At 39.4% G+C, this 26,625-nt stretch overlaps 3 protein-coding genes and 2 non-coding genes across 16 annotated transcripts in view; 3 read left to right on the top strand and 2 right to left on the bottom strand.

Annotated features, from left to right (window-relative positions):
* The first annotated feature begins 473 nt into the window (after positions 1-473).
* LOC125240930 (cytochrome c oxidase subunit 6A, mitochondrial-like) lies at positions 474-1,371 on the top strand. Its single transcript, XM_048149134.1, has one exon. The coding sequence runs from the start codon at positions 630-632 to the stop codon at positions 1,056-1,058; it is 429 nt and encodes a 142-aa protein (XP_048005091.1). The 5' UTR covers positions 474-629; the 3' UTR covers positions 1,059-1,371.
* Positions 1,372-1,685: 314 nt separating this feature from the next.
* LOC125240915 (regulating synaptic membrane exocytosis protein 2) overlaps positions 1,686-26,625 on the top strand; it is a 169,244-nt gene continuing 144,304 nt past the window's right edge. For 5 of the 11 annotated variants that reach the window (XM_048149091.1, XM_048149097.1, XM_048149096.1 and 2 more), the window contains exon 1: positions 1,699-1,946. In XM_048149091.1, the coding sequence (XP_048005048.1) occupies positions 1,837-1,946 (110 nt within the window). In that variant the 5' untranslated portion in view covers positions 1,699-1,836. Of the gene's footprint in view, positions 1,947-26,625 lie in introns of all 11 variants that reach the window. The other 6 variants (XM_048149099.1, XM_048149092.1, XR_007178694.1 and 3 more) reach the window with 5 other exon arrangements.
* On the bottom strand, positions 14,378-14,496 carry LOC125241980. Its single transcript, XR_007178810.1, has one exon. It is a non-coding gene; the product is annotated as a 5S ribosomal RNA (ribosomal RNA).
* On the top strand, positions 15,047-15,165 carry LOC125241977. Its single transcript, XR_007178807.1, has one exon. It is a non-coding gene; the product is annotated as a 5S ribosomal RNA (ribosomal RNA).
* Positions 16,371-26,625, bottom strand: part of LOC125240917 (chromosome-associated kinesin KIF4-like) — a 46,774-nt gene continuing 36,519 nt past the window's right edge. For both annotated transcript variants that reach the window (XM_048149102.1, XM_048149101.1), the window contains 9 exons: positions 25,281-25,435; positions 24,715-24,863; positions 24,256-24,500; positions 22,760-22,879; positions 21,224-21,418; positions 20,380-20,652; positions 19,042-19,088; positions 17,809-17,875; positions 16,371-16,669 (listed from right to left, as the gene is read on the bottom strand). In XM_048149102.1, the coding sequence (XP_048005059.1) occupies positions 17,809-17,875; positions 19,042-19,088; positions 20,380-20,652; positions 21,224-21,418; positions 22,760-22,879; positions 24,256-24,500; positions 24,715-24,863; positions 25,281-25,435 (1,251 nt within the window). In that variant the 3' untranslated portion in view covers positions 16,371-16,669. The remainder of the gene's footprint in view (positions 16,670-17,808; positions 17,876-19,041; positions 19,089-20,379; positions 20,653-21,223; positions 21,419-22,759; positions 22,880-24,255; positions 24,501-24,714; positions 24,864-25,280; positions 25,436-26,625) is intronic.

The raw sequence follows: 26,625 nt of genomic DNA, 5'->3' as shown, positions 1-26,625 counted from the left end.
AACCACTATTACCTTTTTGAGATTCCAGGACACGCAGAGGCTCGAAGGACCATTTAATGTACGGGCCAGTTAGTCCGTACACCTTGCTTGAAATGGTTGAGTGCGTTGAGAGATGATGAAGAGATGGAGTTATGTTATACTGGTTTATTTCACCTTAAAATGGTTACACTAGGCAACTTAATTGGCAGTTCCTTTAGTTGATGATTATCGTAAGAGAGCTAGGTACGCACTAAATTTACCTTTACTTAAAATAATAAATTACGGCTCGGCCTTAAGTAGGTTGCAGCGTAAACGGAAAAATGTGCAGTTGCTAGACTGTACAATACTGGAGGTGAATTCTGAATTATTGCGACACGTCTCGACAGTCACTAATGAAAAAATGTATTTTTAAGAGTTTTATTACATTATAGGTACTTTATATTTATATCGTTAATGTTGCGCTAGTTTCATAAGTAAAAAAATAAAAACCGCCACCTTCTTTGTTTCCTTCTCTGTACTGGTTGTTAACACTCTGCAAATAAGTAAATAACAAACCATTGACACAAACAAGCATCAAACCAAACAAGATATCCAGTTGTCATAAAAGCATGACAGGTTTCGGCATAATAATTTAAATAGAAAAATTAGCAATGAACTTAACCCAAAATGTAATAAAATGTTTGCAACGTGGAGGCCCCTGGCGGTCCTACAGCCTGAGCTGCCCGGGGCGCACGCCGCCCGGCAAGTGCGGCTGCGGCGGCCGCCAGCCCGCGCCGCCCCGCGACTGCCGCCCCAACAAGATCCCGTACAACCCTTGCTGTCCACATTTCCACGAAGGCCATGATACCTACAAAAAATACAAGTATATATTCCTGCTCATGTTGCCAGTCATAATCGCCCACACGCTTAATTGCTTATCACATTGTCCGCACCCTAAAGGAGAGTGCCGTGAGTACGAGTATATGCTTAGACGCACCAAACGGTTCCCATGGGGCGAAGGCAAGAAATCATTCTTTCATAACGATGAAACGAACCACCTGCCGGGTGACTGCACGCCGGCGCCGCTTGACTGCGATTGAAATGTGCCGTCGGCGGCTGGGGAATACTCGCCAGGCAGCCGCCCCACTCCTCTATCTCCATCTCAAACTTCCGAAAGTCACCAAACTACCTCATGCTTTCGGAAACTTGATTTAAGGAAACGATTTTTTTATCTGACACTTGTGGGTAAAAGCATGTATTACTATCTTAGTCCCTATAAGGATAAATTAGCGTCTCGATTGAGTAACTACATGAAACAAGATTATAATTATTTTTTAAATACTGCAATAATATTGTAGTTAGTCTAAGTAGTTCATGAACTGAAAGGACTTAGAGAAAAACTAAATCCATGCAATAATTAATCATATAGGTACCATGGTTTACAAATTTATATTTTTACATTTTCATGTTCACAAAATCAACAAAATAAAGCGAAATATGAAACAGAAATGTTTTATTTGATTTTAGTAGTTGTGGTGACGACTAAAAATGGTAAATATTATTTGTTTTGACATGGCAACATCTAGGTGCAGAGCGGGATGCGCGCGCACTTGAAGCTGTCGGAGAGAGGTACCGCGGCCGCAACGTGCTGAGGCGCTAGCGAGGGGTGCGAGGGCGCGGGCAGGGCGGCCGGCGGAGCGCCGCGATCAATAAGTGCGCTGACGTCAGTCGGCGGGCGCGCGCCATTGGCCCGTCCGGCATTATTAAATAAACCTCCGAACGGAGTGGCGCTCGAACGTCGCGCCGCGGGCACAGCACCGCATCGCGGCGGGCCCGCGCACCCGCGCAGCGCTCGCGGCCTGCCGCCGCCCGCACGCCATGGCCGACATGCCGGACCTGTCGCACCTCACGCCCGAGGAGCGCGCCATCATCGAGGGCGTCATGATGCGCCAGCGGCAGGAGGAGCAGCGAGAGCACGAGATCATGAGGTGCGCCGTCGCGACCCGACCCCACCACCTTCCTCCTCCGCCCTTTTTCATTTTCATCTACCCACCCAAACTATTTGTGAACAATTCTGATTTTCAATTCCAAGCTTGCGCTTTCAAATCATTTATTATGATACAATAATCGATTACCATTGCGCTAGACGCATACGTGGCTTGGATTACTGCATTAAATGGTGTTATATGTTGTTCAATACTATCTACTTGTGCAAAATGGATACCCATTTTAAGTGCACAGATTTAACGCAAATTTCAAAAATATGTAATGTCATATCAATCAATGGAAATTTAGTGAACCGTTTAATATTAAACGTACGCAATACATATTGCTGACGTACATGCAACACATTAAGAAAATAATAAGATAATTGAATTAAGGAACCCTTCTACTCAATTCATTCTGCCTGGGCGAGTTAAAATTACTTGCGCTGTACGTTTTCTAAGTAGTAAGTACTTACATTGTTATCGAAAGATTTACACAAATTTGTTAATATTGAGGAATTGGGACTAGAGATGGGCGGCGGGAAAATACCCGGGGTAGATATCGGGTATTTACCCAATCTACCCGATATTTACCTTTTCTACCCTAATGGGTGGGTATAAATAAATATTGTTATAAAATGGGTCATAAATTGAATTTAATCGTGAAAAAATGTTTTCTTGGTATTGTATATTATATTTATATTTTATTAATATAGTTCTATAAACATATATCGAAGTATTTGTATTGAATAAGGAATTTGTTAAATATCATTGACATGCTTGTGTGTTTGTTACCTCCTCCTCCTAAGCGGCTGAACCGATGGGGATGAAATTTTGTGTGCTTATTATAGTTCCTCTCAAGTAACAATTTCTGGTCCTATAGTGGTCGAGGACATCAAATTAAATCACACTAAATGGTCCTATAAATAGTCTATATTTGTACTGTAGAGCCGATTTGGCGCAATTATGCAGCCATTTAGTGATATAATAGGCCTATAGCAGTAACATCCGTGACGTTTAAGGTCTATAATGGTGATGTAATGATGACTATTGTGCTAATTTGTTGACATAGAGGACACAGTAACGCTATTATAGTATCAATTTATGCTATAGTAGCATTTGAGATTCCGTTATACAGGTTATTTTGTTCTATAATAGCAGTTGCCGTCCCTTTTAATGCGAAATTTCTAAAATAATTTAATGTGTGTAATATTTAACAAAAACCGGCCAAGAGCGTGTCGGGCCACGCTCAGTGTAGGGTTCCGTAGTTCTCCGTATTTTTTTCAAAAACCACTGAACCTATCGAGTTCAAAACAATTTTCCTAGAAAGTATTTATAAAGTTCTACTTTTGTGATTTTTTTTTATATTTTTTAAACATATGGTTCAAAAGTTAGAGGGGGGGGACGCACTTTTTTTTCCTTTAGGAGCGATTATTTCCGAAAATATTAATATTATCAAAAAACAATCTTAGCAAACCCTTATTAATTTTTTAATACCTATCCAACAATATATCACACGTTGGGGTTGGAATGAAAAAAAATATCAGCCCCCACTTTACATGTAGGGGGGGTACCCTAATAAAACATTTTTTTCCATTTTTTATTTTTGCACTTTGTTGGCGTGATTGATATACATATTGGTACCAAATTTCAGCTTTCTAGTGCTAACGGTTACTGAGATTATCCGCGGACGGACGGACGGACGGACGGACGGACGGACAGACAGACATGGCGAAACTATAAGGGTTCCTAGTTGACTACGGAACCCTAAAAACTGTTCTAAACGAGGAACTTAACGAAAAGTGGCGTGTGAACTTGTGAAGTTTAGTGTCAATTAACATAATTTGGATTTCGTATACTTCCATCATTACTGCAAAAAGGTATGCGATGGAAATTTTACCGTTAAAAGAATATTAGTTTAATGGAGTATTTTAAATGCGCCCTCGATTTATACATGTTTTGAATAAAATAAATAAATATAATTTAATACAATAAAATTATTGGCATCATAGTTTCTACTATGGATCCAAGAAGTAAAACATACGCTTTTATAGTTCGACTATATCACTTATCATACGCATTCACTGCCATAAGCCCGCCACCGTGGATTCAATTAGGGTTGCATGAGAATTTAACTATGATCCAGTTTAACTTATAAGTTCTTTATATAGAAAACAATACTTGTTTTCAATGTTTTACTATAGAAAGATCTTTTAAACAGTATTAATAAATGTTGTTTTCTTTTTAGTATGACAAATCTAAACTACGATTGGTCGCTATGTGTATTTTTAAAGTTAATTTCTAGAAAAACACTGTACGGAACCAGATACCGCATTTTTGGTCTGGTTTCATAATTACGATGTATAAACACCATAAAGCAGCCTTTTAAGGTCAAAATTGTCATTTAAAAGTAATCGTTTTCTACTCTTATATATCTGATTTGGTTTATAAAACATATAGTAAACTCAGCTATAACGCTATTGTGTTTTAAAAGAGATACCGAAACACAGAACTTAATTTAGATAGAAGAAACAAATTCATATATTTGTATAGGGGCTGAGCGTGTCAAATTTTGTACTGAAGTTGATTCTTGCCTGTAATTTTAAATATGTCTCAGGCTCTTGATTGTTCATAATTTTTGTGTTGTTGCAATTGAATATCACGTAACGAGGCATTTTTTATGTTTTGGTTGACTTCAACTTACAAAAATTGACGCCCGAAAGCTGCAAGCTGCGAGTAAAGACGGACAACTCAGTGGATTTCACTGAGTTAATTTGACACGCTAAGTAGATACGTTTGCTTGATCTATGGTATATATGACATCTGTGTACCGAAACCATTATTCAACAGGTCTGTGATATTTAAAGAGTCATTGTGGCGTATACGGCGATGAGATATAAAAGGCATTAGAAAACGACTATAACCTTTTCAAAGCTATATAAACGTATCCTGAAAACTTCATTATACAGCAAAATAGCTCTATAATGGTATTCATATCACTACTATACAGTGTTAAATACTATAGCAGTGTTTTCCAAAGCCACTATATCCCAAAATAGTGGTATAGTTAGGTTTTAAATCTGTTAAAACACAACTACTAAAAATACTATAAGCGGCTTGTTGGTAACCTTAATAGCGCAAATTGATAGCATAACAGTGATTCCTAACACTATTATACAATAATATTGTTCTTATTTGATCCTGTTATAGACCAGGCCTATAGCGGCTCTATAAAATGGTGATATAAACGTTTACATCACTTCCTAATAACACCTTTTAGCTGTATAACACAACAACTATAGCGGCTTGTCGGGAACCTTAATAGCGCAAATTGATTGCATAACAGTGATTTCTAACACCATTATACAGTAATATTGTTCTATAATAGTCATATTTGATCCTGTTATAGACCAGGCCTATAGCGGCTCTATAAAATGGTGATATAAACGTTTACATCACTTCCTAATAACACCTTTTAGCTGTATAACGCAACAACTATAGCGGCTTGTCGGGAACCTTAATAGCGCAAATTGATTGCATAGCAGTGATTCTTAACACTATTATACAATAATATAGACCTATAGTAGTCATATTTGATCCTGTTATAGACCAGGCCTATAGCGGCTCTATAAAATGGTGATATAAACGTTTACATCACTTCCTAATAACACCTTTTAGCGGTACAAGCTTATAGAGCTAAAAGGTGTTACTGGAGGCTTTTATACGACAGGCGGTCACGCCGAAAACCTTTATACGACATCTATAGTAGCTTTTAGCGTCGAAAACCAAAATTATAGCACTAAAATGTTACTTGCTGTTTGTTTGGTAAAGCCTACTATCTAGCCGAAGTCCAGTATCTAGCCGAAGTCACATAGAAGGCATTATTACAGTCCGAATTCAAAGCAAGTGTTAATTAAAATCACACATGGACGTGGCGCTTGTTTACCTAAGTACAAACTAAAGTATAAGTATCCCATAAATAAAAATAAAAAAAAGTAACTGACCGGTCAAGTGACTTATTGCACCCTTTCAATACGGATGCACCTACCTGGCGTTTTGCAAAGCTGTGACCTCATTGGCTAATGAATTTGAATTTGTCTGTCCACCGTGTTTAAGTTAAGTAAGTTATTTGAATACTTAGTGGGCCTAAAACATCTGGGGAATACAACTTTTTAATGAAAGTATGCTATATTATGTAATTTATGTCAAAAGGGTCATCAATACAAATCAAGTAGGTCATAAACGTTATTATAACTAAAATATTCCTCCCTGGACCGTACCTGGCTCAAAAGTCCCCATTATTCCCGCTGCATTACCCCGCTGGACGGCAATGGAGACCTGTTGGACCAGATACGACCCAGAACGAGGATCGCAGCCCCTCTCCCGCAACCGACGCCCTAACTCTTTGAAAAAGGAGCGAGCCTCCGAGCCCCAAGGCCCCGCCGTCTCAATCGCCACCGGCACAAAGTCGTAAGCCGATTCCAACGCGGAGTACTTTGCGTGCTTAGCCTTTGCCGCGGACTCCGCTGCCGAGCCAGCACAACCTATAGTCTGCCTCAAATGGGATGCAGCGTAAGTGCTGACACAAGTTGCATCCCAAATAAGGCAGCGCCCTCTACGCCACGGGACCAAGGTCAGCCCGTCCGGCCTTTTACCATCGGTGCGACTCAACCCTGGCGGTTCCAAGACGCACGGCACATTAGCCGACACTAAGGCTCGGCGCACGATCTCATTAATAGAGTGATGCCTCGGGAATCGGCCAGCACACCTCTGACAGCTAAGGCCGTGGTGCCCATCTTCCCCCACCAATATTCCACAACGGCACCGATGAACCTCGCACACCCTCGCCCCCAACCTGAGAGCCGTCGAGATTCTCAAAGAGTCATTGTCTAAGAGCGTTCCAAGCTGAGGCGAAGGCAGGGCGTGTAGCCAAGCCCCAGATTCCGGACGCTCCAGAGCTTTAAGACGTGCCAGGTCCGAATCCGATGCATCACCCAATAAGGAATCGTAGACGTGCTTGTTCCACAAGTCATCCCACTGCTTTTGAATCGCTGGGTTATCCGGACGCTTATCGCCTGGGATAGTTTCCGACCATTTGGCTAATGCATCAGCAACCAACAGGACCGCGGAAGTGCCACCATTTAAGGGGAGAATGCGAGTGGCAAGATCCGCCGCCCCGTGCGCCGACGCAAGAAACGCGACTAGTCCTAATCCCTCAACCGCGCGTATTCCTAGGCCACCATATCGTATGGGAAGAGCCGCCTGGACCCACTGCGTATCATTCAGCTCTACATTCAAGACCACCTCCAAAGTCGCCCTGAGCTCACGGTCGATATTCCTCGCTTCGTCCACAAATTGCCACGTCGGGGACGTTCGGAGAATATACGTCATCCGAGGCGTGGCAAAGCAGTTCCGCAATAGAGTCAAGGCAACGTGCGATGATAAATTAAGCAAATGGTCCCGAACAGCAACTAGAGCATTTTTCTTGACTTGAAGAGCCGCGCCGACTCCTTCCGGGAAAATGGGCGCTCCTAACAAAGATAACCCTAATCTATCTACCGTTTTAACACCGGGCAGCAGACAGTGCAAGCTGTTTAAATCAGACACTGACACCGACCCGCACGTATAGAGCTCACACTTGGTCGGGTTTACTTCCAGACCCAGCTCTTTCAATGCTGGTATCAACACACCTAGGTCCTCCATGACTTCGCTTGGCTTTCCCCCAATGGTACCATCGTCAAGATACCACACATTTAGTACAGACTTAAGCTTGACAATGGTCTTCTGAATTGCCAGGCAGAAAATCAGAGGACCCAAAGGATCACCTTGTTGTGCCCCAACCTGTGACATAATCAATTCCTCTTTCAAATAAAGATTAGTGGAGGTGCTATAGCATTGGTACAAGAAGGGGTAGAGAGACGGCGCCAATTCCAAGACCTCCTTTAACATAGTGTCCCTGTCAAGGCAATTAAAGGCGTTCTTCAAGTCTACCTTGACAACGACACTATCCGTGCCCTCACGCTCCAACACAAAAGACATAGTAGCGTGTATTGCCGCTTCGCAACCCCTTGCCGTACCAAAACCGATTTGGTGCGGCTGTAAGTACTGCGACACAACGTCTCTCACAGCCTTACAACCCAGCTTTGCCGTAAGACGTCGTATCACACTACCCACAGCTATCGGCCTTATACCACCATCCTTCTTAGAAAGGGCACACAAGGAAGCACCGTAAAGGTAGGGCCTCACCTGCAAATTACTTTTTAGGGTTCCGTAGTCAACTAGGAACCCTTATAGTTTCGCCATGTCTGTCTGTCCGTCCGTCCGTCCGTCCGTCCGTCCGCGGATAATCTCAGTAACCGTAAGCACTAGAAAGCTGAAATTTGGTAACAATATGTATATCAATCACGCCAACAAAGTGCAAAAATAAAAATGGAAAAAAATGTTTTATTAGGGTACCCCCCCTACATGTAAAGTGGGGGCGGATATTTTTTTTCATTCCAACCCCAACGTGTGATATATTGTTGGATAGGTATTAAAAAATGAAGAAGGGTTTAATAAGATCGTTTTTTGATAATATAATATTTTCGGAAATAATCGCTTCTAAAGGAAAAAAAGTGCGTCCCCCCTACCCCAAGAGCTATCCGGTCTTGCTACTACTGGGAAAATAACTTAATTCTATAACAGTACTTTTTATCTCACCAAAAATTAAGTTTGGTAATTTGGTACAGTTTTTTTAGTTAAGCCACCAAAATTTGTGACAAGAAACGTATAATATAATAAAAAAAAGAATATTTTAATTCACTAAAAATCAGGCGAAAATGGTATCAGGACTTTTGTTTTAAATTCGACTACTTTAATTTATGATCTTTATAACACATTAAGAAACCACCTATTTTTGTGAATGATACTTCGTAGTAGCAAAAAGCGGAGTAATTAAATTAGTTATGACGCAAGCAATAATAGGACAAGTGAAGTTATGGTTGTTTTGTATCTACATTATGTGTTGAAACACTATTTCTACTGAAACCACCCTAAAAACAAAACGGAAGTTCAGTATTTTACTAGCTCAGAATAACATTCAGGGCAAAAATTATATCAGCAAAAAAATTGGAACAGACTTTTCGTTAAGATCAAAATAAAAAGTATAAAAAATAATCCACCTTTAAATGCACGCCAAGAAGCGCTAAAATCTGTACTGAAAGAAGTATTTTCATATTTTTCATTTACCTACAAACTCTACTATTGACGATGTCATTTTCTGCATTATTTCAAAAGTTAGTTATTCATTCGTACTTTCATTACATCGCTGTATAATAATATATTTCGCCACCTTCACTATCGCTTAAATAGCTCAGTTATAGTAGCGTAAGACGATGGGCGCGCTCCTGACCTGACGTCGTGGGTTCGATCCTCGGCAGTGGAAATCTTTTTTTCTTGTTATTATTTTTTTATCTTTTACACCCTTTTCAACCCTCTCTTTTTAAATATTGATTTTTTAGTATTAGATTTACAACCCATTTCATTGAAATTTTGTTAGACACATGTAATGCAATAAGTTTAAAAATTGTCTTTCAGTATTAGTATTGATTGAAGGTAACCTAAGGTTCAACATCGTGCGTCGTTCCTACTAACCGCAATACTCTGTCTTAGCTAACCATCGCTAGACGTTATGCCCTTGTAATAAGGATTACAAGTGTACAGTGACAGTTGTCCGGTATGACTCATAGATTTATATATCATTAAGCTAGATTGAGTTGTTAGGCCAAAAAGTGTGTCCGCATGAGAGGGTAAAGTTGGGGCTGGTGTCCCTCTCGCACTTATTGCCACTGTCAAAATTATTTGAATGACGTCATCACTGTCATTATTTGGGGATACCGGTCAATATTCAAAGTTACTACCAAATCTACTAATACCGAATTAAAGGTTTTTTTTAATTGCGCAAATCTTTGGTTTTATGGCTTCATAATAATGACTTACCAATTCATTACAAGGTATTAATATCCTTGCCTCGATATAATACAAAAATAATTTAAGAAGTTTATAAACTTAGTTATCATACGGGTAAAAATACTACTACTGTAGTAATCTCTTTAACACTGGTCACATGCGAGAGGGACACCAGCCCCAACTTTGACCCTCTCATGTGGACACACTTTTACTAGTCTGATAAGAACGCCTTTCTGTACCGGTGATAAAGTTCAATTTAGTATGGCAAAAAAAGTGTGAGCTCAGTCCCTATTGAAAGTCCATGGTATGAGTCAATGAAAAATTGGCTAAATAGTAATCAAAAAACAAGCAAAAAGGGTAGAATATATTTCTTATAAGTTATTTCTTTGGATTACATTACAAAATGAATGTATTATACATTATAATACTCGTTGTAATTGTATAGATTTCAATGAATAATTTTATTTGATCAAATTAATGACTTTCAAGGAACAAAAACTATTGAGTCGCTATTAGACCGTTTTCACATTATCCGATCCGATAACGGATGTCGGAAGGATATCAATAGAAGAATCCAAGATTCCGCCTGTAATGTATGGAATATCGGTCCGACATCCGATATCGGATCGGATAATGTGAAAACGTACTACATTTTACTCTTTTTAATACCAAGATTAATTAGAGTCCTGAGAGTACTGTAAATAAAAAGTCGAAAAGTAGGTCCTTTCTATACTTTTTGCTATGTATTTTATATTTCAATAGGCAGGCTTTTGTACCCATATTACAGTACTTTCAATATGTGCTACCCTATAATTAAATTCGAACACTCGCGTATTAGACACTTCTAATATTATTTGAATGGCATTACCAACATTAAATCTCCTTTTGAAAATAAATTTCAAAGAATATCCCACACTATCAGATCAGAACCACTGGTATTTAATTTAAAACAAATGCCTATAATAAATAAATCCGATAAACCTTTGGGTTGTCTGCTGTCGAATTTAATTATTTTCATAGAAAATATTTTAATTTGTATCCTTCCAGCTCGAGATTCTTGGAAGCCTTGTAAATTTTTCTTCGTGACAACAAGATATGACATTTATTTCAGGAAATTTACACATACATACATTACATACATTTATTGTAATAAACGGAGTACAAGTGACCAAGATAAAGATGATACAGTAGGGTATTTTTAAAGTTTATGTAATGAAGAAGTAAAATTGCGGCCTTTTTTAGGTATTTATATTTATGGAATAAATTGGAAATATCTAATACCTACATACTTATTATATATTGGTAGCGGCTCCATTCGTTCAATATTCGTTCGCAATTCATTTTGACATATAAGTCATTTGAGCATATTATGACAAAAGGTATTTTGATAAAGAGTTTTTAGTGTGTGGCAGTTCCATTTGCAATTTTGATACTTAGGTCTTTATACACTATGTTGGTTATGGCATGAACGATTTTTTTCCTAAGCAGATAAGAAGTTAACGTTATTAGCATCAACAAGAATGTTATAAATGCAATTTAGACCCAGATTTTTAAAACATTTTTGTTATGAATTGTGCGTCCTTGTATTTAATGTCATTGCAGTAGCTTGTACTCATCAACTTATAATATAAATAAAACCTTAAAAAATGAATTTAAAAAGCTGTAAAAACGTATGCGACGACTGAGATTTGAACTTGTGACCTGTGGCTTGTAAGTCTAACGATAATCGCCGGGGCTATACCTGGCCGTGACATATGGGTCAAAATTAGACTTTGCATAGCTTTCGCGTGTTTGTAACAAGCGTTGCTTCAACGATTCTGAAGAATGGAAGAATACATTTCACAAGATGACGGAGGTCTGTCAAATGGTAGAAGAGAAAAACGTGAGATAGATGTATGTACTGACAAGTATATACTCTTTTCGACGACTGTCAAATCGCATGCCTAAAATAAATGTGTAATTTTTTTAATTACTTTGGACTTTATTATCGGTGGGAAACGTCTGTTTTTAATCTACTTAAAATATTACTTATGTAGAAACAGGCATGTAATGAGGAGGAACACTCAAAGGATATGACAGATGGCGCCACCCTATTAGTCCGTGAGACGTGAGAGCGAGAAGCTGATAATTATGTTTTTTCTCTCTCTCACATATGAATGACAGTGACATGCATAGGCGCCGCCTGGCGGGGTAAAATGTCAGTGTGCCTCCTCATTTACGTTAATGTGTAATAGAAGAACAGAATAAAAAGCATGCGACACGGCTCATCACCTACCCTCGGCCCAGCTCCACCGGCGTGGTGGTTTGCCATATGGATTCCTAAATGTAAGACACTAAGGTCCAAACCAAACCACGCAAAAAATGTAAATATATTAAATAAATTAAAGTATTTAATAAAGGTCAAACTTATTGGGTGGATTATCATGCTGTTAATATTGTTAAATAGGGACAATAAAAGTCAACCTCGTACTATTATCTGTTTCGAATTTGCCCGGTCAAATATTTAGATTTTTTTATTTCCATATAAATATATTGGTGGTTTTTATATGTTAAATATCTGAAAAATTATGTGCTATTGATTTCTGCTTAAAAATATCTGTTATTATATCAGCTCTAGAGCACGTTAGACAAAATTCAAAAATTCTATATCAATAAAAATAGTCTTATTTCCCGTCATATATTTAGGTGGCTTCGGGTTGTAAACCTTAAAACTGATTTTTTTCTACATGTTTCCACCATTAAATTACTGTGAGGTATTTTGCTGAAAGAAAACGCTTATTTTCTAGGCGTAGTTTTTTTTAATATCTTCCATTCCAAACTATTGGTGGATTCGAAAATATAGGTTTTTTAAATTGCGATTAAGCGCTGTATATGAAATAAAACTACTGTTATAGAATTATTTTCAAAAATATCGTACCGGTCTTAGGCTAATGTTAATATTGATAAATCATTTATAAAAGATGCTTATTTTAATGCATTCTTTCTAATAAGAACAAAACACTATGCTAGAAAGAGTGCAGAGGAAGTTCTGTAGGCACATGTACAAACGACTGTACGGATATTACCCATATATGTTTATGTATCCATCTCTATTCGTAACAGGAATGGTTGGTCTTCAAACTCTAGAAACCAGACGGAAACTGCTGCATATTATGCATTACCGCCAACTGTTTCACCACAGAGTAGATGACGCATCCTTGCTTGAGAGAATGGGGCTGCAAGTGCCAAGAGCGAATGTGGTGGTTGGCATGCCGGGCGCGGTGCCGGCGCGGCGGCAGCGGCGCCTGTTCGCGGCGGCGGCGCACCGCTCGAGCCCGAGCTGCTCTTAACCGCATCATGTTGGAGACAGACGATATTGACATATTTGCTGATAGTGTTGGTGTGTTTTACAGAAAACTCTTAAGGTTCATAGACTATACACTCCTTAGGTGATTAATGCAATAACCATAGTTTAACTTTTAAGTGTGTTTGCTTTTATTTATGTCAATTTAACATGTACATAATTATATTACCACATAAGTGCTTTGGTGAAATACTGTTAACTTTTGTGTATTTTTAATAAATAAATAAATAAATAAAAAAACGTGACAAGTCCCAGAATCGGGCCCCTTTTGCTATACTCTGACCGCCCCTGTCTATACTACTGTAATGTTTGACGTTATCACGTTAAACTACCGTCCGTAAACCGACTTTACAGACAACCAATTTTTTTTTTTTAATCCTACTAATTTAGGAGTTAGAGTGGTGCAAGGTTGCAAAATTTTCCCGTAGCATTACTAAGGCGTCAGAGACAGAAAGCGATATCGACGGAGCCCCTCTTACGCGGGGCTCCTATTCTGTGCAGTTTGACCTTCGGCCGTTTGAAGATACCTAACGAACATAACCTATACCTATATAAAAGTCGTCATTTTGTATCCTAGACCGTTTGCGAGACACGCGTTAATTTAATTAAAGTGCTAGTGCCATTTACTAATCTTAGAACCCTAATATCTCAGTAAATATTAATGGAAAAGAAAAAGTTTATATAACAAAACATCCTTATTTAAACGTGTTCTATATGATTTATCAATATTAACATAGGTTATATTGGTAAAAAAACTCTGGCGCCTTAGTAAATAAATACTATGGGAAAATCCGCAACTTCGTACTGCTCTAACTCCTAAATAAGTAGGTTTTTCAAACAACTTCATTCTATAGAAGAGGCTTATTTTAATGCAATCTTTCATGTTTTTAAATTACAAACACTCAAAAATAATAAATGAAAAATTTAACAAAAATTTTCTAAGTCCTAAAATCGGGCCCCTTTTGCTTATACCCTAACCGTCCATACACAAACCACTTGCTCTCGCTTGCGGGCCTTGCGGAACGGGACAATGACGTCATCTTTTTCGTGCATGCAGCCCGTAGTAACGAGTTATTAGACGTTATCACGTCAAAAAAAATCGAAATCCAGTATTCTGTCACTCATGTCCAAAAAAAGCAAAAAAAGCCAACGACACGAGGTGTTCCCAGGCGGTCACCCATCCAAGTACTGACCTCGCCCGACGTTGCTTAACTTCGGTGATCGGACGAGAACCGGTGTATTCAACGTGGTATGGACGTTGGCGATCAAGAGGCCAAAAAGTGTGTTCTGAAAGTTCTAAAATTATAAACATGATATTTACATACACATGCTTTTATTTCTGACTGTACTTTTCCAAGATATCATCCATGTTGTTATTTAACAACAGCAACCACTTATCTGCGTCTAATTCTCATCTCATGTCATTTGCATATATGTATTTGTACTTACATTTCCAGATCAAGAACATAAAAAATCGCAAGATTTCATTATATATTAAAAGGGTTAGAATAAACCTATATTAAACTTATTGTTATAAAAACAATGCTAACAATACACTCTTATGGGGCAGACCAAGAGCGGTTGCAGTGTACACTAAAGCGCCATCTATGTCACGTTATACAAACTTATCACAAAAGCAGGTCTGCTGTCTGTCTACAGTGTTCTTCCCGCGTTTATTGGTAGTACCAGGAAAGGCTGCTAGATGGCTTCTTCACATGATTACGAAGTTGAGTATCAGTGGCGACATCTGTGTAAATGGTGCATCACAATAGAAATGTACACGCTACCGAACAGTAATTTTACACACATGTTTGCCAACGTCCATACCACGTTGAATACACCGGTTCTCGTCCGATCACCGAAGTTAAGCAACGTCGGGCGAGGTCAGTACTTGGATGGGTGACCGCCTGGGAACACCTCGTGTCGTTGGCTTTTTTGCTTTTGGAGCCGGTCAAATATAACCATACGAGTACAGTACGATTTACTCCATTAGCCGTTTCTTTGCGGAAGCACGCCTGACGTGTCATCAGGGTTTTATACGTGTGGCGTATGAAGCGCCAGGCGTTTCATTTTAATATGACAAAATTTGGTAGCCGTCACAACGTAAAGTTTTCGAAAATGGAACACGCAACGAATCGATTAATCGCAGCTTATTCTACCGTGTTAGTGTAACCTTACAATAAAGGTCACATTTTTATAGAAATTTGATTCGATACTTTGTACATTCTTCAGAGTTTTGTACTTACTAACCAGCTCCAGTGTCTAGCGAGTATATGCCAAGAAAAAAAGGTCTCGGCTAAAGAGTAACATATAATTTTATTGTTCTTGGGACAATGATAATTGATACTATACGCATACAGGCTGTCCTGTAAAGGATGCTCCACAGTGACATGGGATGACTAGACGTAAACCAGGGTAAGACATGCCAACTTTAACATGTCCCCAGTTTCAAGATGTTTCTCATAAAATTTGAATGTTTCTAATATTGTTAACACCAAGGGTCCATTTCTCGAAGCTACAAGTTACAATAAGGAACTTGACTATAGTCAAAATAAAATATTTTATACCATGCACGAAATAAAGCATCAGATAATTATAAGAAAAACCTGGACAGAAGTTATTTTTAATTCAAATTTCTATTTAACAGGTTAGGTAGATATCAGTGGCGGCTGGTGAAAATGTCTGCTAGGCAACACTGAGCAAAAGGAAACCTTTCTTAACATTAGGTACTTTACTAGTAATCAATTTTAGGCAAGCCGGTGAGAACCAGCTTGTATGGACCAGCCGCTGCTGGTAGATATATATAAAGTAACTGAGTTGACCGTGACGTCACTCAATTCGATTTCATATAAATTCCATGAAGCTGATTGGCAAGTAGCCTATTCATAGCCTATTTACAAGTGGTTGTCAATGTCTAATATGACAAGTTGAAAAGAGACTTTCGCTTGTAACTTGTAACTTTTAGTTTTGAGAAATGGGCCCCAAGTTGTTAAGTTTTTTTTTTTACTTATTTACTATTTTACTATTTGGGACTACAAGCAAGAAAACTGCGCCTAAGCAATTACACACAGCATTTGCAAAAGTACATGCAAAGACCACCAAACTAACATGCAATCTAAAAATGAAACAACACTACATAATAAATACAAATTTATTTTGTTATAACCTCCTAAATTTCATAAATTCGAAGAATCATCGTCATTCAGCGGAGCGTACAGTCAACCAATTTGAATCCTAGGCCACTGTAGAACCTTTGCACAGTAAATGTCAATGTGACTTCTTATGGCAAATAGAACATGGTTTAAATGAGACAGGGTTCTAGAGTGGCCTAGGATTCAAATTGGTTGACCGTACAAGTTAATTTGTAAAGGAGTATATATTTTAAGCACATTATGGGTAATTATAAATACTATGCGGCATCCAGGAGATTGTCAGTCTGAAAAAGAAAATTTTACGTGTGAGTAGAAGGAACAATTAACCCTTTGAACGCCACGGCTATCTGCGCGGAGACATCGTAAACCTATTGTCTCAGAGCTGTAAGAACCTCTTTTTGACACATGACAGCGTCCACAAAACGTAAACTCGCGCAACCTAAGGAAATTTTAAATAAAATCCTGTAATAATATTTTAAAAAATCAAGTACTTAAAAACAAATATTTCGCTTACTTTAAACATAATCTAACACATGTTAAATTTTTGCGGATCTTCGTTAGTGAGTATTTTACGAAATTAATTTATCACGCAGGATTTATTTATTATGTCATTTATCATTCATTTTCTTCGGGACAATAGTCGGATTGTACGAAGCTCGATATTCGTCTGTAGATATGATTGCGCTTGTTGGCGAACAAAATGTTTAATAATTATTGAATGGTAACAACGAGTTATATAATAAAATACCTTGGTTGTATCAGGAATTTGGTAGGACTTAGACGCTTGAATTTTTTCATTTGAATTACCCACAAATGTCATAAGTATATACCATAATTCAAGCAAACGTATCTACTTAGCGCGTTAAATGAACTCAGTAAAATCCACTGAGTTGTCCGTCTTTAATCGCAGCTTGCAGCTTTCGCGCATCAATTTTTGGAAATCGAAGTAAAAAAAAAACATTAAAAAAGCCTCGTTACGTGATATTTAATTGCAACAACACAAAAAATATGAACACTCAAGGGTCTGAGACATATTTAACACTTTCGCTACCAAGAACCCGACTGTCGGGTACACCGCTCGTAGAAGCGTAGCCGATTACATGGGTTTCCCCGTATGTAGCGAAAATGTCGTAGCGCCGCGTAGAGCCCGGTTTCGAAAGTGTTAAAATCACAGGCAAATAACAACTTCAGTACAAAATCTGACACGCTCGGCCGCCGTACATATAGATGAACTGTGCAAGATAGGTAGGTAGGTATATTTGCTTTAAAGTTGGTCAAAATATCGGAAATATCGGAATTAAATTGACAAAACAATACTTTTAACTAAATAATACTTTAGGACATCACATCACTAACGAAAATCTATCTACTGACTATCGAAGCTAAACTACTTACTATTCATGATGCAAAATAGCTGTCTTACCTAAGATTCGTCGTTAGCGAAAAAGTAACTCCTCTGTCTTTTCTTGACAAACAGATTAGGGTGACTTCTGCAAAAAAAAAAACAAGACATTAGTATATTATTTAGACAAATTCAATGTCTAGAATTTACATAAAAATACTACTCAAGATACATAGTTCTGCATAGCAATTATTACAAATAAAATTATTCTAAAAGCTCTAACCTATGCCTAGGTTAAATATATTAGACAAACTCTACAAATAGCTTTGCAGAACTATGCACTTACAGAGGGCAAACTTTTGGTGCCACCATCCTTCTTTTTAAATATGTGCCAAATCCCAGACAAGTTTTTGTAAAACGAATATTTCTCGTTTCTCCTTTAAAAAGCAGAAAATATGTGTATGAATTTGGTGTTCTGTGCACTAGACAATATTTAAAATACTGGCTTGTTTTTAAATAATAAATAAAACGTGCTGCAATGGTAATAGACCAAAATATACTGTATCCAAGAAAATACAAACATACGGTATAAAAAAATATGTCAATATAAGGGTATCTTCTCAACACTAAGTTTCCTATCATTGTATTCCCTCAATGTAAAGATTTTTTTAAAGCTTAGTGAATTCACACAAACTGTTGCATATAAACTTCTATTGTAATTGATATTATTATTCGCGAGGGCATGACAATGATAGCATATACAGGCTATAATGTTTAGTGATCATTTATTAAACATTATGTATATGTTGCTATCATTACTGTTAAATACGCGGGACCCATTTTATCAAACTTGCGCTTGATTAAAGACGAGAAGCATTTAGGCGTAATGCGCCTCCGATAAAATACATATAAAAAAAGTTATTTTTTGTCAAGTACACAGAAAATCCATCAACCATGGTCATCTATCAGTAAGAGCATAGTTCCCAAAACTCAAAATGATCAATGTAACCTCCCGCATCAGTAGTTTGACTACATTCGCAAGCACGTTATATTTGGCTACGTCCATGCCGTATTGTACGATATTGTTGGCGCAGTACGAAGACATTGGCGCCAGGCAAGTGTTGTATACTAGTAATGCGAACATCCATTTCTGCGTCTGGTTGCTTCCGAGACTTCGGTTTGAGAGCGGCCGTTCTTTCTTGGGCGTCAGCTGCGGTAGGGTTAGCTCTGAGCTGGTCAGGCGCAGGCTAGGGAAAGGGTTAGTGTTAGTAAAGGGAAAGAGGTATGTGAAAGGGTTGTGGGATTGATACCTACTTGGAGCCGAAGTATGAGGACGGTGTTGTGTCCAGCACACTGGTTGGCTGTAAAGAGAGATATCAGACTTTGAGTATTTTCAAGTAAATTTTCAGACTGTACGTTTATTTATTTCTGTATTTGTAAATTTATTATTTTTATTGTTGTTTCATATTTCGTAGAACCAAACAATCAAATTATTTCAGACATAAATGAAAGTCCCGGAGTCACATCTCGGACACTGGCGACCAAATATATGAAAGCGGCGCGTTCCTAGCACACAGTCTAAGCTCGTGTAGGTGAACGCGTACTATGCTTGTATGAGTGAGACATGACAGGTCGACTGTTCGCGTTTTTGACAGGAGGTAACTGTGAGGTAACTGAGAGCGGGTGGGCGGCACTTTCAGCGGGGAGCGGGAGTGGCCATACTGTACGATAGTACTATTTATTATACTGTGCCTTGTTTTCCTCCTCCTTACATTCCGACGCGTTAGAAGAAAGCTTCTTACTAGTATTCTTGCACAGCACCGGCTGGCACCTGCACCCATTGCTCGCCTTCACACAGCCGCACATCTCAGTAGAATTACCTCTGCAGCTACAGAGCGTCGTAACTCTACTCTTCTTTAAACTACTCACCGTGTTTTCCTTCTCCTCACTATCGGAAGCGTTGGTTGACGACAGCTTTTTGTTTTTTCACAGCGCCGGCTGGCACCTGCAGCCGCTGTCGCACCCATTGCTCGCCTTCACACAGCCGCACATCTCAGTAGAATTACCTCTGCAGCTACAGAGCGTCGTAACTCTACTCTTCTTTAAACTACTCACCGTGTTTTCTTTCTCCTCACTATCAGAAGCGTTGGTTGACGACAGCTTTTTGTTTTTGCACAGCGCCGGCTGGCACCTGCAGCCGCTGTCGCACCCATTGCCCGCCTTCACACAGCCGCATATCCTCATAGAACATCTGGCTCGACAGGTGCATTGCTGCCTTTAAGACTACACTACTCACCGTATTCTCTTTCTCTTCGCTATCAGAAGCGTTAGTAGACGACAGCTTTTTGTTTTTGCACGGCGCCGGCTGGCACCTGCAGCCGCACCCATTGCCCGCCTTCACACAGCCGCATATCCTCATAGAACATCTGGCTCGACAGGTGCATTGCTGCCTTTAAGACTACACTACTCACCGTATTCTCTTTCTCTTCGCTATCAGACGCGTTGGTTGACGACAGCTTTTTGTTTTTGCACAGCGCCGGCTGGCACCTGCAGCCGCTGTCGCACCCATTGCCCGCCTTCACACAGCCGCATATCCTCATAGAACATCTGGCTCGACAGGTGCATTGCTGCCTTTAAGACTACACTACTCACCGTATTCTCTTTCTCCTCACTATCAGACGCGTTGGTAGACGACAGCTTTTTGTTTTTGCACAGCGCAGGCTGGCACATGCAGCCGCTGTCGCAGCCATTGCCCGCCTTCACACAGACGCACATCTTGGTGGAGCAAGAGCCGCGACAGGTGCAGTGCGTGGAGCCGCCGCTGTCCCGCTTGACGGCACGCGAGGGGTCGCGCTCGCGGAGTCGCTCGTTGGAGTTGTTAGCGTTTTCCGCGGTGAAGTTGTTGGTTAGGCGGGAGCGGTGCGCCTGTACGGGAAATAGCATATTAAAATTATAATAAAGAATTTATGAGAATTAGTACTATGAGATCGAGGCTGAGATTACTATTATTCTGAGTTCATACTTTTGACAGTAAACGTAAGTTGTACACCGACATCTAGCTCATCGCCTACATCACAATTGAACCGAAATCTCACAGTAGACTTTTACGAAACTCACGGGAAGGAAGAGGGTGATGAAATTCTTAACACGTCACCACACGGGGTTCATCACCCCTCCAGACAAAATTTTAGCTGATGATCACAAATCGGGACTTTAAATCATCGCGTTTTAGACGTTCGCCTCTGCTAATCGAAGGTTTGCACTACTCACTGCATACCTCCACTTTGTCCTGCAGGCTTTGAATTAAAAAACAGCTGATAAAGTTCGCAATGTAATCGTATCTCGTACCTGTATAGTTGTATACGCTTATAAAGCTATAATAGCTCTCCAATCGAGCTCGTCATCATCATTATCTCCATCCTCTTCTTCCTTTTCAAAAAGTTCTACATATTAAATCTCCTTTTTCTCTCTAACTCTAACAGTATGAACATCGTACCTGTATACGCTTATAAAGCGGAGTAGCCCTCCAATCGGGATCGTCCTCGTCATTATCTCTGTCCTCTTCTTCCTCCTCGGAAAGCTTAATGTGTTCAGTCTTCTTCTCTCCTTCTTTCTTGCCCTTCTTAGTTTTCTTGGCGTTCCCGTTTGTGGACGCCGTGCGGAGCTGCTCTAGCTCGTCTGATAGCTTTTTCTGGAAATTTGTTAAGATAAAAGGTAAGTAAAAATTCAGTGACTTTGTTATATTATGCAAAAACTATGCTGTATTAACCTGATGAGATGTTGAACGCAGAAACCAGGAAATGCAGGGAAAATGTGACCTCAATAGTTCGCAATGTGTCTAAATGAGCTTTAAGACAACCATGCACTTAAAAGTTATTATTTTTATAAAACTTAAGATATACAAAAAATGTTAACCTCGCTATTGATACCTAAATTTGAATCTCAATTTCACTACATCGCCTATTACATTTTTTGATGTTGTCATTTTAATTTGAGCTTATAAAAAAATATCTACCTAAACCCCAATTGTGATTAAAAGAGTAACAACTCATCTATCTACAAAAACACGTAATCACATACATTTTCAGCTTCAATTTGGTCCAACTTTTCTCGCTGATACTGAATCACGATCTGCAGATGTTATTCCACATTAATCTAAATTCTAACTCAGAAAAAAATGATTCTCTTCCTACCTATAGAAAAAAGAGAACTCACAAAATGGGCTATAATCTCTCTCCCTACCTACAGAAAAAATACACAGATATGGGCACTATGGTTGCAAAACTTTGACGAAACTTTAAAACAGACGAGCCGCCTGATGGGAAGCAGTCATCATCGCCCATGGATGTAAGCAACATCAGGGGAGTCGCTTATGCGTTGCCGACCTTTGAGAACCCTAAATACCTGCTTCTTGAAGAACCCCATGTCATAGCGCAAGGGAAACATCTCAGAAGGTAGTTCATCTCACAACTTCACGTTCTAGGTAAAACGGGCGAGAGGCCCGTTTGTTTTTGGTTTGCCAAGTGTCGAGAATAGGCTAGTTTCCTATACTTAAAATAAAATATTTTAATGAGCGTACGAAGTAAAGCACCACATAATTAGAAGAAAAATATGGACAGTAGTTATTTTTACAGATAATTTCTATTTTATAAGTCAAAGAGAAAGATATAAAGTAAATGAATTGGCCGTGACTGTCACTCCTCAGTATTTCATAGTAATTCCATATTAGCAAATCGTTTTGACAGTTCTTAAAAAGAAGCTGATTTGACTAGTAGGAAACTAGCCTATTGAGGATGAACTTCGTTTCTTTGGCGGGATGGCGGCACGAAGTCAAATGTTCTTCAAAACATTCGCCATTGGATCTCACGTTTCCAAAACTTGTCTCTATGAAATGACAATACTTTAATAGCTTTGAGCTTTCTATGTCTACTTGGAAATTTTGTCAAAGTTTTGTAGCCATAGTGCCTGTAGATAATCTACAATAAAACGTGTGGAACCAATAAGGATAGTATATTTTGAGCAGACTACATACATTCTCGGCCTCGACTTGGTCCAGTTTCTCTTGCTGGTTTTGAATGACGTTCTGGAGGTGTTGGCAGGCTTGACTCTTGTTGCCTACTACTTCGCGTTGAAGGGCGACTAGCACCTTTAGCTGAAATGGAAAGAACGTTCTGGTTATCTTTATGGTTCGATTGGTTTGTTCTACCATAGATCGATTAGTAACGCCCTTACAATGATGGCTTATAGTCGAGACATTTGAAACTGGTTCGCCGTGATGGAGCGGCCTAAGGCTTCATGCCCTTGATCACTGGAGTGCTTAGCCACTTTTTCTTCAGAATAAACAAAACTAAAATGTCAATGACGTTTGGATAGCGCACAGTTAGGTACAATCATTCGTTATGGGCTATAACTTCAGAGCAGAGACACATTAAAATGAGCAATGTATAACATATACTATACCAGACACATTTATACGCCGTCTCATGCTCTATCGAGTACAATAGGCTAGTTTCCTATACCTAAAATAAAATATTTTATGCAGTGCACGAAATAAAGCACCACATCTTTAGAAGAAAAATATGGACAGTGTTTATGTTTAAACATAATTTCTATTTAATAAGTCAAAGACAAAGATATAAAGTAAATGAATTGACCGTGACGTCACTCCTCAGTATTTCATAGTAATTCCATATTAGAAAATCGTTTTGACAGTTCTTAAAAAGAAGCTGATTTGACTAGTAGGAAACTAGCCCATACTTTATCTGGTGAAGCAACAAATAAGACTGTGAGAAAAAAACTATGTCCATTATGAATTTGCATACTGCCATTATGAATCATGTATTATAATTTGCTCAATGGTTAGCTGTCAACAGTGGGCTTTAGCTGTAACAGAATTGCCACATGTCTGTAAAAAGTCAGGTTTTTGAAGAAATTCCTATTCTTTCTCGTAATCTTGGCACGGAAGCCCAAAACAGTTCAGTGACAGAAAACAACAACCAGGCAGGCAATTATGGTCGCGCGATAAATGATAAAATAGCAGGCCGTCCCTATCGCACTATTTGTAAGTGCGATAGGGACGGCCCGATGTTTTATCATAGAATAGAAATAGAATAGAATAGAATATTTTTTATTCGTAAGCACTTAACAACGACGATAACAATATAATATACACAAAAATTAACGACACAAACAAGTAACCATACACACAAAGGCTAACAGACAAAAGTGCCACGAAATGGTCTCATCTCAGCATGTTGCTGGCGACTTCCAGCGCTGGTCTTCCGATGAGGCCATTCGGTGAAAACAATCACGACAGGTAACAATTTATGAATACAACACTAAGAAAAATAAAAAATAGCAAAAAAAGAAAGTATGCAAAAGACAACAAAGATTTATAACAGACATTACATTATTACACAATATTATCGGGTCGGACTCGTCATAGCTGTACATTAAAATATGACTACATCTAGCGCCATCCGGCCATTACGGGAACTAAAAATCATCTATCGCGCATATATGAATTACCTTCTGCTCGCTTTGGTGCTTGTGCTGCGCGAGTTTCTGCTCCAGCTCCGCCCTACAGCTGTCGAACTCGACCTGCAGCCTGTCGTGGGCCTCCTTGATCTCTTCATAACGCGCCTGGTAACCCTTCTCACTCTGGTTCGCGAGCTCTTTCTTCGCTTCTACTAGTAGGTCGAAGAGGCATTTCAAGGCGACTTTGGCTTCGAGCATGGATTGAACGTTGTCCCATCGGGTGCGGGATTTGTTTTCTGAAAAAGAAATATAATAAGTATTCAATTCAGTGACCGAAAGCGTAGTACCTAACTGACGCGCGGGGCTACATTTCAGTTGCAGATCAGATATCTGTGCTTTGCGGAGCGCCATGTGAACTTCGAGCTACGCAATCATCTACTTGTTTCCTTCACTGTCAGAACCCTTACTTATATAAAAGTGTAGAAGTTACATTGTCAGGTAAACACTTACCCTGGTCAGCAGTAAGGATCTTCTGTTGCAGATCAGATATCTGTGCCTTGCGGGACGCCAGGTTGTCTTCCAGGTCTGCTATCTTCTGCTGATTTTCCTCAGAGTCAGGGCTGTTACGAAGGACTTCTATCTGTACCGTTATCCACGCTCTGAAAGGTATTATCAGATATTACATAAGGAAGGGGGAGGCCTTTGCCCAGCAGTGGGACACAATAGGCTCATAAAAATAATTAAGTACATCAGTGATCAAAGCGCGCCCTTACGAACGGCAAAGAGGATGAAACGCCGGAGTGAGTTTAATGGGTAGGGCCAAGTTTACCCCCTCTCGCTAGGAGAGTGGAAAGAAACGGCGAGTCTCACACATCGTGTGTAACTGCATTCCCACTCCGTCAAAAAAGTATTACAATACGTTTATTTTATACACAATGTACCCACATTAATTGTCGTGTTGTTTTATTTAGTTAATAATGAGACGACGTGCCATAAAGGTACGTCAGAGGATGACATGATGCGCTGACCCCAAATAACCCATTATTTGGAGGAATGAAGGATAAAAAGCTAGATACCTGTACTCCATGAGCTCTTCAAGTGACTTCTCGGCTTCTACAATGCTAAGATGCACTTCCAGTTCCTGCTCAATGTATTGCTGTCCCACACCAGCTTTAACATTGCCTTTGGCGCTGCGCTTCATTTGGGTCTGTTTCTGTCTGTCCAGAGCTACCTGAAATACCAAAATAATGCTTAAGAATAATTCTTGTACCAGATTTTAACTTTTTGACTAGCAGAAACGTCCGCAATCGATGCAATTAAGCTTGGAATAAATTTAAAAGCGGAAAATGTCTGCCTTGGATGAGACTTGAACTCACGGCTTCTGGATTCTTGTACTAAGTGTAGCACAATGGAATTTTTCAGAGGCAGTGCATAGTTGTCGGGTTCCATTTAAGGAACTTCTCGCTGTAAAACCTCACTGTCTTATAAAACTATCTTCCTTTCAGCCTCTTGTTGACAGCGACAGCTTCCTCTTGAGCACGTTCTGTTGTTTAGCGTGCCGAGACTTTATTTTAGTAGTCTTCGTTTCACTGTCGGAGCATAGCGCGCTGGTTGTACATCCATTTACGGAACTTGCTGTAAAACCTCATTGTCTTATAGAACTACCCTACCTTCAGCCTCTTGTTGACAGCCACAGCTTTCTCCATCTTCCTCTTGAGCACGTTCTGCTGTTTAGCGTGGAGAGACTTCATCTTAGCCATAGCATTAGCTCGTTTGCGTTCTGTAGTCCGAGCATGGCGCGCTCGCTGTACATCAATTTACGAGGTGCGGTCCAAATGTCTCCGGCCCGACAAATATGGCGGAAGAGTTTAAAAAAAGTATGGATATCATTGTGTTCGTCATTTATTCCACTTTTTTGGTGTATAGTTTCTTTAGGTGTCTGTTGGCTGTAGGTTTTTTTACGGTGTTTAGTGCTAGGTTAGTGCCCAAACTTTTATCGTGCTTACAGCGAGATGAGTGAAAAACCGTGAGTTCATGAAACTTGAGACCAGCATAGACACCGCGTAGCGAGTTTTTTGAATGCAATTGCTACTGTAGATGAAACCATGGTTATGTAAGACGATACTCTGTACAAAAGAAAATTAATGGAGTGACAACGTCATGGTGAAAAGGCGCCTAGAACAACCTCTGTCACAAAATGCACGAAAAAAGATAAAGGCTACGGTATTCTAGGGTTGTCACGAAATTCTAACGATTTACATAAAAGAAGGGTAGACTACGGTAAATAGCAGATGCTACGCAATATTTTTTGTCCAATTACGATAGCAGATTATGCAGAATAGTCTTTAAAAACTTAGCAGAGGCACAAGGGCATCTCCGCGACAATTTCCCCGTTCACGCTGCTTCATTTTACAAGGTTGC

Source organism: Leguminivora glycinivorella, chromosome Z, assembly GCF_023078275.1.
Source record: "Leguminivora glycinivorella isolate SPB_JAAS2020 chromosome Z, LegGlyc_1.1, whole genome shotgun sequence".
In the NCBI taxonomy this organism is placed as follows: Eukaryota; Metazoa; Arthropoda; class Insecta; order Lepidoptera; family Tortricidae; genus Leguminivora; species Leguminivora glycinivorella.
This window is presented reverse-complemented; position numbering and strand designations above follow the sequence as displayed.